The sequence below is a fragment of the Musca autumnalis genome, unplaced genomic scaffold (genome assembly GCF_047663935.1).
Source record: "Musca autumnalis isolate F117 unplaced genomic scaffold, ASM4766393v1 scaffold_3, whole genome shotgun sequence".
Classification (NCBI taxonomy): domain Eukaryota; kingdom Metazoa; phylum Arthropoda; class Insecta; order Diptera; family Muscidae; genus Musca; species Musca autumnalis.
The window spans coordinates 136,486,914-136,500,731 of NW_027411866.1; the positions used below are offsets into that span (position 1 = coordinate 136,486,914).

The 13,818-nt window shown below is 36.4% G+C and overlaps 1 protein-coding gene across 2 annotated transcripts in view; it reads right to left on the reverse strand.

Annotated features, from left to right (window-relative positions):
- Nucleotides 1-13,818, reverse strand: part of AdamTS-B (ADAM metallopeptidase with thrombospondin type 1 motif B) — a 174,300-nt gene that overhangs the window by 57,989 nt on the left and 102,493 nt on the right. For both annotated transcript variants that reach the window (XR_012411506.1, XM_073974524.1), the window contains exons 8-9: nucleotides 3,570-3,668; nucleotides 3,351-3,464 (exon numbers count right to left, since the gene is read on the reverse strand). Coding sequence is in view for 1 of the 2 variants with exons in the window: in XM_073974524.1 (XP_073830625.1) it covers nucleotides 3,351-3,464; nucleotides 3,570-3,668 (213 nt within the window). In the remaining variant the exon portion in view is untranslated. The remainder of the gene's footprint in view (nucleotides 1-3,350; nucleotides 3,465-3,569; nucleotides 3,669-13,818) is intronic.

Consider the following 13,818-nt stretch of genomic DNA (forward strand, 5'->3'; position numbering starts at 1 on the left):
ATATACTTTATAGGGTCTCCGATAAATATTTCGATGTGTTACAAACGGAATGATAAACTTAATTATACCATCCATATTATGATGGAGGGTATAAAAAGTATTTCCCACGTTCATCTGCAAAGTTGAAAACAATTGCAGTTGATGTAGTCTTGCCCGATCGTCTTTCTGGCTGCTTAACACGCTAACTCTCGAAGGAAGTAACCGATTTCGTCCGAACTTTGTAATATTTCTTTCCAACTTCGATCAAATTCGGAAATGAAATATATCAGTCCAATGCATCGAGTTCATTCCCACAAAAGTTCAAACCTGTGGTATTATGTGTGGCCAATAAGGTTTTTTTGTCTGCACTCCAAGTGCTGCCGGCTAGGAACTTAAAGACCTTGTTCCAACATCTCAACTTGTCCCAGATAGCTATGGCGACCAACATGAACATGCTGTTTAATGCAGAGCTCCGATTTGCTCGTTTTTACTCGCGAGAACTTTACTCTCCACTCTTTTGTTTTATTTGAGAGCACTCGTGAGTACTCTTGGCTTAAAAATAAGAGTGCGAGTGAAAATGCTCGAAATAGAGTACGAGTTTGCTCGAAGAGTAAAATCGAGTGAAAAAAATATTTTTTGCTGTTTGTGTGTTGTTGCGTGTGTAGTAGCGAACAGGTTTTGAAGTTGTTCCGAGGTACAGAGGAGGTTGTACCGAAGTTCGGAGGAGGGTGGTCGGAGGTCCAGAGGAGGTTGTTCCGAAGTTCGGAGGGGGAGGTCGGAGGTCCAGAGGTGGTTGTTCCGAAGTTCGAAGGAGGGTGCAACGGTAGAGGTAAACTCTTTCAGAGATATCAACCCCACCTTGGCAAACTTCTTGTTCATGAATTCAACGTACGACAATGTCCACACATAAAATTAATTATCCAACTTTTCAAACTTGGTCGGAGTTTAGTCAACTCGATGTCCTCAAACAACTTGACAGTATTAAATTTTCTTGATAAGTCGAGCGCCACCAACACTGTCCTATCGCACGGCTTGTTCTGGTTGAGTAATCGACTAATATGTGTGGAGATGACGTGCAGCGCTGCTCTCGAGCTGTGCTGATGAAACCAAGGCAGTAAAACCTCAAAAGTCTTTGCTACGGGCGACAAAAGCGAAATTGTTTTGTACAATTTACCTTTAACGGCATCCTTGCCTGGCTTCAGTAGCGGGAACATCATGCCATTTTTCCAAACTTCGAGTACGATATGGGTGGCTAGCAGCGACAGCTTGAAAACTTTGGTGAGATACTCAACCCTTGGCTCATCCAGCTGTTTCAGCATTAGCATGGATATTCAATCAAATCCAACGCTTTGGAAGTTTTAGCGTTTCTGATGGCATTCGCAACATCATCAATTGTAAATTGCGTTGGTTCCACCTCGGCAGGAAGACACCTAATGCGACGTAGTACTTTTCTCATCGCACTGCCATTCCCGGTGCTAGACAAACTGCCGATGAAAATAACTTGCGCCAAACGTGACTGCCGTCCTATGCTTCTTTTTCCAGGGTTTCAGAAGGCGTTGCCTATAATTCACTTATTATCGCTCCAATGTTGCAACTCTTCAGTTGATGAAGCCCCTTGTTCCGTTTATGCTCACCGAAAACTTGTGGTCTTTCAGTGGCAGCTCTTTGACTATGGGATCACTACGCTTGGCACGACAAAGCTAATCATTCTCATTTCCAAATCCCGTTACCCTTGCTGGGAAATTTGGTTTCCTTTCGGGTATTCGACCGACAGGTATATAGGGAGCGGTTGCAACAGTGATGACGTCTAGGAACGACATTTCTTCTATCTGAACAACAGAAGGGTTGGGCAGATCTCTGAAGCGGTGATTAGTGAAATCTCTGAAACTAGGCCAATTAGCTTTCCCATGATTGATGAGAGTGCGGCGTTCAGAGGTGATGAATTTGGGCGGTATGCTGATGCAAATAATTAATTTTATACGGGTTGCCAATTGACATTATTTGTCAGACCAGTAGTGCGATTCTCTAACTCATTTTTGGAGTTACCACCAAAAATCGGAAGGATTAAAGCGCAAAATTGTGAATTGAAAATTCAAATAAAAGTGCTACTATCGATAGAACTTTACAACCAATTTGTATTCGTTGCTAACTTACCGACAAACATCGTTAATTACCGAAATTATAAGCATTTTAATTTTACCGAATATTGTCGGTAACTCAAAAAATGAGTTAGAGAATCGCACTACAGGTATCATGATGGTTATCTGGCGAACTGTGACACTCTAAACGTAGAGCTATCAACTGCTTAGGTCAATTCCCCTCTGGTCAATTCCTAGGACAGAATGTCATAACTAATAATGAGCATTAATGTCCCCCAAGATCACTTGGTTATAACCTTCTTAAAGTGGCCTAATGTTGAGCCTATAACCTGGTGTTCAACTATTTTCGGCGGGATGTATACGTTAAGTAACTCTACCTGATTGCTGACCCAATAAATTCCATGTTCGGATCATTAGCGAGATAAGGCTGTATTGAACATACTGGTGCAATAGGAAAGCTAATTCCCCACCTTCACTTCCGGTGCGAACCTTCATCAGCACGTTGTAACCATCACAACGCTGTAAGCTGCAGTTGTTGTTGAGCTTGGTTCGCTGTCGCTCTTAACTCAGAGTCCCGTGCAATTAAATTGCAGTAAGGATACATTTTCAGGGATTGGAACAACAACACCTAATTTTAAATGCGGGGTGTGCAACTGCTGTTGAGGTGGCTGCGGGGGTGTATCGTATTCTGATGACGACGACTCGCTGGGGGGCTGTGTGTGTTGCACACACATGGACAAGTGTAGATCAACCCCTGACGTGTGAAATTGTCCTGAGTACGATTAGGCTAAAAACTCTCAAACTTTAAAAAAATTTCAAATTACTCCTGACGACACTGCGTGATGCCTAGGCCAGAAGGTGTTTTAGTGAACCTCGTACTATAAAAGAACCGTAACAACGATTCAGCATACATTTAGGAGAGTTTATTAATTTCCATATCCATATCTCATGCTGTTCATAAGTGATGTGGCTTTTTGTGAAATTCCGGTTTAAGCAATTTTTAAAATTTTCCGACAAATATAATTTTGAAGTGGTTTGTGCGTGACCTTCTTTTGTATTTAAATGGAATAACCGTTATTATAGTCTTAATAAGCTAGAGTTAATTAATTTCTGCTACATACAACAATTAGAGAAAAGTCAAAAAGTCATCATCATATTATTCATTACTAATATTTGGGGACGTTAACAATTCTAAATATCACTTTAACTTGCATTTTGGTCCTGGTCCAATTTGTAATGAAATATTAAAAATATATGTACATATGTACTTACTTGTGCCCCAATTCATGTGCAATGGTATGGGATAACATAATGCCATTGTCCTCATTAACGCTGCAAGACTGTTTTGGTTTACACATTCCACCCACATTGGCCAAACCCAAGGTCCTGTTAAAAGTATTCAAAAAGAAGGGAAAGAAGAAATTCAATAAAAATATACTCGTAATAAAGAAAAAAAAAAAACACATTTAAATAATTTAAACATTAACTTACATGCAATTATTACCGCAGATATTTTTACGAGTTATCAAAACGGCCACGTCATGATGATGAGGATCCAATTCGTTGCCGCTATTTAATCTATGTTGCCAACTGTAAACAAATAAATAAAAAACCAAAACCCCAATAAGAATAGTATTACTCATTCCTGTGAAATAAATTTTAAAAATTAATCTAAAGTCTGACACAGAATAAAATCTTTTCATTCTTAAAGTTAATTCATAGAAACAACAAATTACTTCCTGAGAAGTTTTTTCTTTCCCAAAAGCCAACAAGAACAAAAAAAAAATACAACAAAGCCCATATGTCTAGACTTTAAATTATCTTATCTCATTTTGACAGTATCACGCAACACAAAACTTGAAAGGCATTGAAATGACGCGTTAACTTGATGGCGCCTAAAATGTATGCACGCAGGCGTATGGACAGTGAAAAAAAGGCACGCGGATATACATACGACAGACACACTTACGCACAATTACACCCAATGTGTGTGAATGTATGCATTGAGGTGAGGAAACGTACATTTGCTGTTGTCTAAATCCAAATGATGCCTGTCTGACATGACAGAGCTATAAATAAATGAATCAAAAATAGGATACAGTGGTTAGTGCAAACGAGGGAGTCTATATAGAAGAGTTGAATGGAACTTATATGTAAACACTTTCCTCCAGTCATCTATAAAGACATTTTGCGGGGAGTCTTCATATACAAAGTTGTTTATATGCTCTACATTTTTTATCGCACTCCCTTCCGGTCTCAATAAAGACTCCCTTTCGGTCATCAATAAACAATCTCTTCTGAACGTGAAATATTTTTTATTTTATTATATTATATTTATTATATTAATTTATATTTTATACTTTATATTTTACTAGGGGACCAGACGAAATTCGTCTCGCAGTCTGTTAGGTTCTGAAGTTGATGGCTTTGGTTCAAACCTATGATCTATTATTGCTATCACATTGTAGAGTTCATTTGCAAATATGTATTTGCTTTGAACTGTTTAGGACGATCTTTGAAGCAGATGCACGTTAGACAATTGTACTTTCAACAATTGTCAGTTTGTCGAAGAGAGAGGGTACTGAGAGGCAAAGTGTTTCTATTTTCCTGGACTCTGTGTCCTATAAACTGATAATTGTCGCGAGAAAATTTTTTAAGCAAATAACACATTTTGAGATGTGTATGAAAATATTCGGTAACACAGTTGAAGCAAAGTAATATCATAAAGCCCCTTTACTTGTCATAATCGTTGGTTTTCTGGAATCCTTGTTTTCACCACTGAACGTAATATGTCACTCAATACATTGAATACGAAGGAAGAAATACGATGGTAAGGATTTTAATTTAATGCCGAATACACTGTGCAACAAAATGGGGAAGAGAGGCCTTGGTGAGTATATCAAGAACCCCGAAGGGCAGCTCCGCCGTGAGTCGAACTTCCGCGTTATGGCGTGATGAAGTTTTTGCTAGAGACCCTGTAAGCCATGAGGAATTAGCGTTATATCTTTGTTCACTGTTGTTTAGCTTATTTGTGAGATGACATGTCTTCAGTCAAACCGAATGTGGATTATTTTCGTAGAGCACTTTGACCTTCTAACTCGCTTCCTTCAATGTCCTTTTCGTCCTTTATTTTAAGAACCGCTGTAAAAGTACCACAAGATGATGTCAAAAATGACTATGAAAACGCGACAAAATCGATTAGTTGTCAATGAGAGCCGTACCTAAAATTTTCTGACCGACATTTTTGCAGAACATTTCGAAGCTGAAAAATGTAATTTTGTGGTACTTTTATAGCGGTTCATACAATAAAGGACGAAATGGACATTGAAGGACGCTAGTTAGAAGGTTGAAGTGCTCTACGAAAATAATCCTCATTCGATTTGACTGAAGACATGTCATCTCAAATTAAGCTAAAACATCTTTGTGTTTATTTCAGCTTGAGTCCATATTTTGTTGTAATTCAATTGTTTGAATAACAACAAAATATTTTAAAGTGGATATGAAATTGATTAGTTGCGGGCGAAGGGTAGGGAATACTATAGTTTCAGTTGTCACCAAACAACTTCATCAGTTCCCTTTTTCGCCGACTCTGTATCGAAAAACAGGTCAATAAAGCCATCTAGCAAATTAAACAAAATGAGAAATTTGCTGTATGGCCCTAAAGCTGTTTACCCTACAATTTCAGTCGAACTAAATAATTTCATATCCACCATTGTTTTTATGTCGTCTTTGCTTCGCAAAGAATACGAACATAGGAATGTTGCTTCAATAAGCGGGGGTAAAAACAACAAGAAAGTTGTTTTTGCATTACGCATTGGTCAACAAGGCCGTGCTGATGCCTATTATAGTATTCCCTACCCTTCGCCCGCAACTAATCAATTTCATATCCACTTTAAAATATTTTGTTGTTATTCAAACAATTGAATTACAACAAAATATGGACTCAAGCTGAAATAAACACAAAGATGTAAAATTCTGCAGTCCAACAATAAAAAAACGCCAACAACATTAAGCTAAAACAATAAAGGACGAAAAGGACATTGAAGGAAGCGAGTTGGAAGGTCGAAGTGCTCTACCAAAATAATCCTCATTCGATTTGAAATAAGCTAAAACAACTGCGAAAAAAGATATAACGCAAATTACTGATGTCTTCAGTGTCTCTAGCAAAAACTTCATCACGCCATAACGCGGAAGTTTGACTCACGGAGGATCTGTTCTTTGGGATTCTTAATATACTCACCAAGGGCTTTCATCTCCAAAAGGAATTATCTCTGCCCCACAATTTGTGTTCACAGTGAAATTTGAATTTCAATGGCAAATGAGCAAATTGGTTAAATTCGAAAAGCATGGTCTTAGATTGTGCCATTAAAAATCAAAGATTTTCGCGAAAGAAGATGAAGAACTAAATTGATGTTGTTAAATTTCAGATTGAGTCAATGATAATTTGCAATTCTTTCTCCAATTTAAGGCATTTGATGACTTCTTATCATTTGATAATTAATTATTGTGATAGAAAATTGTAGTGCTTCTATCAGGGATTCGGAGTCGGATCGGAGTCTACGAGTCGGAGTCGAGCAATTTTGCCGCGTTATAGAAATATAACATTAAATTTGGAACAAGAAAATTTGTTTAAAAATCATTATTTATTTTAAAAAGAAGGTATAAGAAAATATATATGCAAATTACATATATATTATACTAAGTTAAAGGACAATTCACAGGATATTTACTATCCTCTGAATTGTAGTCTATTCATCCCATTTTGTTGATCCGATTGATTCGTTCCATTTTTGCAAACAAAAGTAAAGTTCTATGACAATATTAAGATTGGACTTTTAACCTCTTTCGTCAGAAGTCTTACTGGTCTTCTCACAAAGGTCTATTGGTATTCTCATCTTGTTTTTTATGAGAAGTCCTTGTCTTCTATTAAAGACATTGTGGTCTCTATGGGAAATTTTACTGAATACCCTGTAACACAAAATGGAAGTTAAGATCTGGGGGAGGAAAATTCCTTTTGGGAATGAAAGCCACAATTGAGAACCCCAAAGGATCCCATAGTTGAAATTTCTGAGTCATGACTTATTGTTTTTTTTTTTTTTTTTTTTTTTTTTGATTGACCCCCATCAATCATTGAGAAACCAGCTTTATATCTCTGTTTTGAGATATTGTTTCATAATTTTTAGATGACATGTTTTCAGTTAAATAGAATGTGGAACCTTTCTGTCGAATATGCTGTCCTTCTTGCTCAGTTCCTTCCATGTCCTTTTTGTTCTTGAACTCAAAAAGTTAAACAAAATGAAATTTTCTACAAAAATTTTCCACCGAAAATTATATGTAGGTTTCCCATTTCCAAGAAATCGATATTGTCACATTCTCATTGTCCTTTATTAGTTTTACCCGTTACTTCCTCAAAACAACCGTATGTTCATGTATTTCGGTAAATTTCGCATAATCTATTAACTATACATATATTAAATTCAGATGGTTACGCCTTTGAATTAGGCATCATAAATTCGTTGTTGGTCAACGACAGACTCATCCCGCCAAAACTCAGAAGTCTGACAAACGGCGAATCTTTCTTCTAGGATTCATTATATACTCAATGAGGGCTTTAGATGTAGACATTAAAATAACCGGATCTGTCCGCCAGGAACAGATATAGTTCATGTGTATCCAAGTTTTCTACACAATCAATTACATATACGAAATTCAATGAAATACATAATCATAGAGTTTTCATGAGAAACGATCGGGTAAAAGTCATAAAGGACACTGAAAACATGACAATGTCGACTTCTTGTCCTAGTGGACCGAACCTACATAAAATTTTCCTAGCAACATTTTTGTAGAATATTTTCATGCACGAAATATCATCGTTTGCTAATTTTTCAGTTCCAGAAAACATCCATCTCCTACGTGCTGAGTGGCGTACACAATATATCTCAAATATTTCAATAAAATAATCCACTCCACACCAAAGTTCAAAATGTGAGCGCAGATTTTAGCTTCAAAACTTCGTAATATTTTTCTCTTTCAGATAAAGAAAAAAATCTGCCAAAATTACGTAGTTTTCTCGGAAAAATCATGAAAATGGCTTTTATTGAGCTTTACAACTGGGGTCTCCTTTTAAGGCTAAGCACATTAAATGTTGGCTTAAATCGAGTTTGAAACTTGGTCGTGAATTGCTTACAGTTTTTATTGCATGTAGTCCTTACGATTTGCATTGTACCCATCATTTTCACATATTTTGAAAGCTTATAGATTTTCTCACGCGGAAGAATTTCGTCCAGAATATACTCGTGCAAAAAAGGAAAACCGACATAAACTTTCTAACTTTGCTATTTTTCAATGTAAGATTTGGCAGAAACAGTATTGATAAGTTCGAATGTATTCGAACGAATGCCCTTTCTAATGAATATGTAAGGAAAAACTAACACAGTATAGGCCAAAATATAGGAAAAAGTTAAACATTTGTGAACATTTTATTCTTTTTTAGTGGTATAGGAATTTACTATCGGAGTCGACCCGGAGTCGGAGCCGGAGTCGTGAAAAAAACTTGACTGGAGTCGGAGTCGGAGTCGAGCCAAAAATACCTCGACTCCGAAACCCTGGCTTCTATAATAATGACTACTTTAAACGATATGCGTTTTACATATGTGTTGTCACTTTGTGTATATGTGTCAACACATATGTAAACGTGACAACACATATGTAAAAAAACATATCATGTAAGTAGCAACAAGTAACGAACGTTGAATTATTATTTAGTTAGGTGTTGAGTTATTAGAGCTCATTTAAATTTGCGTTTTAATCAATTAACCAATTTTGAACAGAGGGACCTATTATTATCAATCTGCTTTTCTTTCAACTTCTCATTGCAAGTTCGGAATTAGATACAATGCACGGACAACTGCGGTAACTGTATTTTCATTGAGACTGCACAATCCAGTAATTGGAACATTTCTCCTTGTTAGCAGAGCTATGCTATCAGCTGTCGTTTATTGTGTGTTTTGGATACTTGGAGTCTTGCCACACTAACACGTGACTTTTCTCATGCGATTACTTGGCCACCCTGTATTTAATTTCGAGGTCATGTTACATTGCGGGTTTGGTTCCAAAGATAGAAACTGACTCGCTGCATTGTAAATAACATATTCAAATTAATATCACAGACAAATTATTGTTTAATACGTATTTACTTCCTTATGTCGCCCATAACAGAATATTTGTCACATAATTCGACCAAAAAATCTCCAGTACCTCCAATTTCCTGCGTTATCATCTTCATCTTTTCAATCGGAATCTGACCGAAACCACTACTAATCTTTACAAACTCTAAACTAAACTCTCCCTTTTTAACAATGTTTTCGCTGTTCATTTTCTAAAAAGACGCTTAAAAATAAATGAAAATCGATTTGATTGTGAATAAACAAGTAAAAAAAGTATCAGTCGGCTTGGCCGACAGAGATATACCCTCAGCATGTGTATATTGAAACTATAATTGTTCCACAAACACAAACATCCCATACGGGACAAGGGGAGACTTCTCTCATATCAATGAGTGCACCCCGATTCATATTAGCTCAATGATATATTGAAACTATTTTTTCCCAAAAAACGTATGTATTTAGAAGGTTTTAAAAATTGTGGACGTATAAACCGCCAAAAATGATTATTAGATTAAAGTGCAGAGGAAATACTTAAAGGAATGGATCAACATTGACCATTATGGAAGTCGATCTCCAGCCACTACATATGGTGCCATAGGGGGGTTTTACTCCCTTCGGGCTGTTTGCTTAAGAAGTGTGGATTTGCCCCTGAAAAAACGTTTACCATCGTAAGTGAGGCAGCGAATGCAATGCAGTAGCAAGTCTTAAAGTGAACTTATCCGAAATTTTGTTTGGGAGGTACTGCATGAAGTGGACTAATATAGTCAATATTTGAACCTGATGTATATCTGGTAGATATATTAGGATGTGTAAAGTATGGACCAATTCGGCCACTCCCTTCAAAAGTTACCGTACGAACAATTTTTCCGAATATTTTTGAAATGTTGTGGGGGAGGTACCTGAAGGAGTGGACCGGTATGGCTTATCTTCGAACACAAACTATGTTTGGACAAAATATTACTAAGGCTGAATTTTGGACCGAATCGGCAGATCCGTTCGAGAGTTATCTTGCGCTCCAACCACTTCACACCGTGTCATAGGGTTTTTTTGCAACTTTCAGGCTATTTTCTCAGGAAGTATGGACGTGCCCCTGATGAAACTTTTACCGTCGTGTAGGGGGTGGTGAATACAAGTTGCTAAAACAAAAATCAAAGCGATTCGAGAGATGGTCCTAAACTGCACTTATCCGAAATTTCGTGTGGAAGGTACCAGAAGGAGTGGACCGATTGAGTCCATATTGGAACCACATCTAAGTCTGGTACATATTTCACGATGGGTAAAGTATGAACCACATCGGTTACCCCCCTTTAAGAGATATCGTGCGCACAAATTTTCCGAACATTTTCGAACTTTTGTGGGGGAGGTACCGGAAGGACTCGACCGATATTGCCCATCTTCGAACTTAAACTAAGTTTGGGCAACATATTACGAAAGCCAAAATTTGAACCGAATCGGTTCATCCGTTCGAGAGTTATCGTGCGCTCCAGCCAGCAGAACAGACAGACAGACCGACAGACAGACGGACGGACATGGCTAGATCGACTCCAAATTGTCTGAAACACATTTCGTCAAAACATACTTGGGGTCTAAAACCATTATTTCGATGAGGCACATTTTCATCGTATCAAAGTGTATATACTAGGGTGGAATTTGTGTGGAAGCAAAAAAACCTTAATGAGCCCTTCGCGTTTCTGATTCCTGGGATTGAACTGAGCAAAAAAGTCCACTGGACCATAATCTACCGTGAAAATCGAGCCTCCCGATTTTGACTTTAAGTTTTTTATTGACGTTTTTTGGATATTTTGGCATATAACAGCCAAACCATTGGGATTTTCGATCCAACACAAAGACAAACATTGGAGCCAAGACAGTAATTGAAAACTCTCTAATACATCGCAATAGTGGTTTATGTCTGAAAACCCCCACAAAAAACCTATAAAGGAATTTCTCATAATTTTCAAAATAAATATTGAACAAAACAAAAAAAACATTATATCTTTGAAAATTATGAGAAATTCCTTTATAGGTTTTTTTGTGGGGGTTTTCAGACATAAACCACTATAACTTAGCCATTTGTTAAGCGATTTAAAACAATAATAGCTTATTCAAAAGACATTATTCACCCCTTTAAAAGGAAGAAGGATCAAAAGAAATCCGTTGTGGAAAAAATAAGATATGCCCGTTTAAATTTGAAAATGTAAGAAACCCAGATTTTTACTACTTTTACCGCTATAAAAAAATAAAACGAAGTGACCCAAACGAAATAAAGGCATTGTCGTTGTCCATGGATCCCAACATGATATAATTTTGCATTAGAACACTTGAATATTTTTCGGGTCAAATTTTGTAGCACAATGTCATTTATCGACATTTTCCGAAAAGTTTGCACATTCTTAAGGCCAAAACTGCCTGAAGGAGCGTTCCAATGCTTTTGCGATGTATTAGAGTGTTTTCAATTACTGTCTTGGCTACAATGTTTGTCTTTGTGTTGGATCGAAAATCCCAATGGTTTGGTTGTTATATGCCAAAATATCAAAAAAACGTCAATAAAAAACTTAAAGTCAAAATCGGGAGGCTCGATTTTCATCGTAGACATATGGTCCAGTAGACTTTTTTGCTCAGTTCAACCCCAGGAATCAGAAACGCGAAGGGCCTATTAAGGTTTTCAAATCGCCCCGGCCTAGTATATACCCTCCCTAGCCTAAAGGCTGAGGGTATAAAAATGTCTATACAACTTTCAGAAATTGACGAAACACGGTGTCACGGTATACTCCTAACGCAAAGCTCGATAGAAATGTGTGGAAAAATTGACTTTCTTCAAAAAAATATTTTTGCAAATTTTTCGCAGATTTTCGAGATTTTTTTGTAGGTTTTATCCTTTTCTGCCATGAGACCATTCCGAATTGGTGCGAATTGTCAAAATCAGTTCGGCGGTTCTCGAGTTATAAGCGTACAAAGTAACACCAATTGCAATTAATTAATTTTATACTTTATATTTTAAATTTTTAATTTATATTGCATATTTTATATTTTATACTAGCTGAACCCGGTGTGCTTCGCTACCCCGAATAAGGTACATTATAAAGAAATGCCAATAATTAAATTCCTTTTTTTATATCACAATGCATAAATGTAGGATGGAGACATTTCCTACCCGTTCAGTGCTATGTATGGAGCATAACATGGTACTTTTGTATGGTGCAGGAGGTAACGCTCCTCTTAAAATAGGTACTCTTACGTAGGTCACATTTACAAATTATACTCTTATGTGGTATGTGGCATTTAGTATGTGGTGTTTAGTAAATGTAGCCTCGGTTAATTTCTTTCTGACTATATGTACACGCGAACTATAATGAAGACTTTTACTGACATCAAAATCGCCTCTTAAATAACGAATCAGAAATTCAATATTTTATTATTATTCCTTATGAATACACGTGTGATATTTTTTAATAAAAGAACAAGCTGAAATCTGAACTGTGCAATCAGTTCTGCACATATTTTACAAATCTTGACAGATTTCAATCTAATTTTTCAATCATAATTGGACATACATAGCGTGTTTGATACATCAAATGCATGACATCGGACGAAAATATGTTGGGGAGCTATAACTAAATCTGACTGGATTTCATTATATATTGCCTAATAAATTTGTATAGCGTGTTTGGTTCCTCAAATATATAAAATCGGCGGATAATATATAAGAGAGCAATGTCTTAACCGAGTTCAACAAAATGTAGCAAATTTTTTTGTAGATCAAACTCTGTCACACGGTCCAAATTTCAAAGAAATTGGGCATATTTATATAGCGTGTTAGTATACATATATGGGAGCTATATTCAAATCTAAACCGATCTCAAAATAATTTGGTATACTTATTTCTACACCAAATTCCGTCACACAATCCAAATTTCAATGAAATTGGACATACATAGCGCGTTTATTGCATCAAATACGTGAAATCTGCCGAAAATATGTTCGTGAGCTATATCCAAATATTAACCGATTTCAATATCGAAAATATGTGAGGCGCTATAAAGATGTAACTGGAACCTTTTGCAATACATTCAAAAAAAAAACATATTGTCTTATTTTAGAAGGAAGTAAAACCTATTGTTATTCAATGCAATATGGAATTTTTTAGTAGTTATTTCAATAGGTTAGATCTTTATGGCCTGTTTGATTTTTTTTTTTTTTTTTGTCATGTGCGTTATTCCGTTTTGGCGCTTAGCGCCACATATGTGGGAGCTTTATTCAAATCTCAACTGATTTAATATAATTTGGCAAATATATTTCTAAACCACATTCCAAACTTCAATGAAATTGGACATACATAGCGTGGACATACATCAAATATCTCAAAAATAAAATAAGTCAGTTCCTTCCTTGGATAAATACGAACGTTTTGAGGCAATATTCTCTGACAATCTTTCCTCAAAATATATTTTTGTAATTTTTCGCGACATCTCAAAAATAAAATACGTCAGATCCTTCTTTGGATAAGTACGAAAATTTTGAGACAATATTCTCGGACAATATTTCTTCAAAATATATGTTTGCAAATTCTC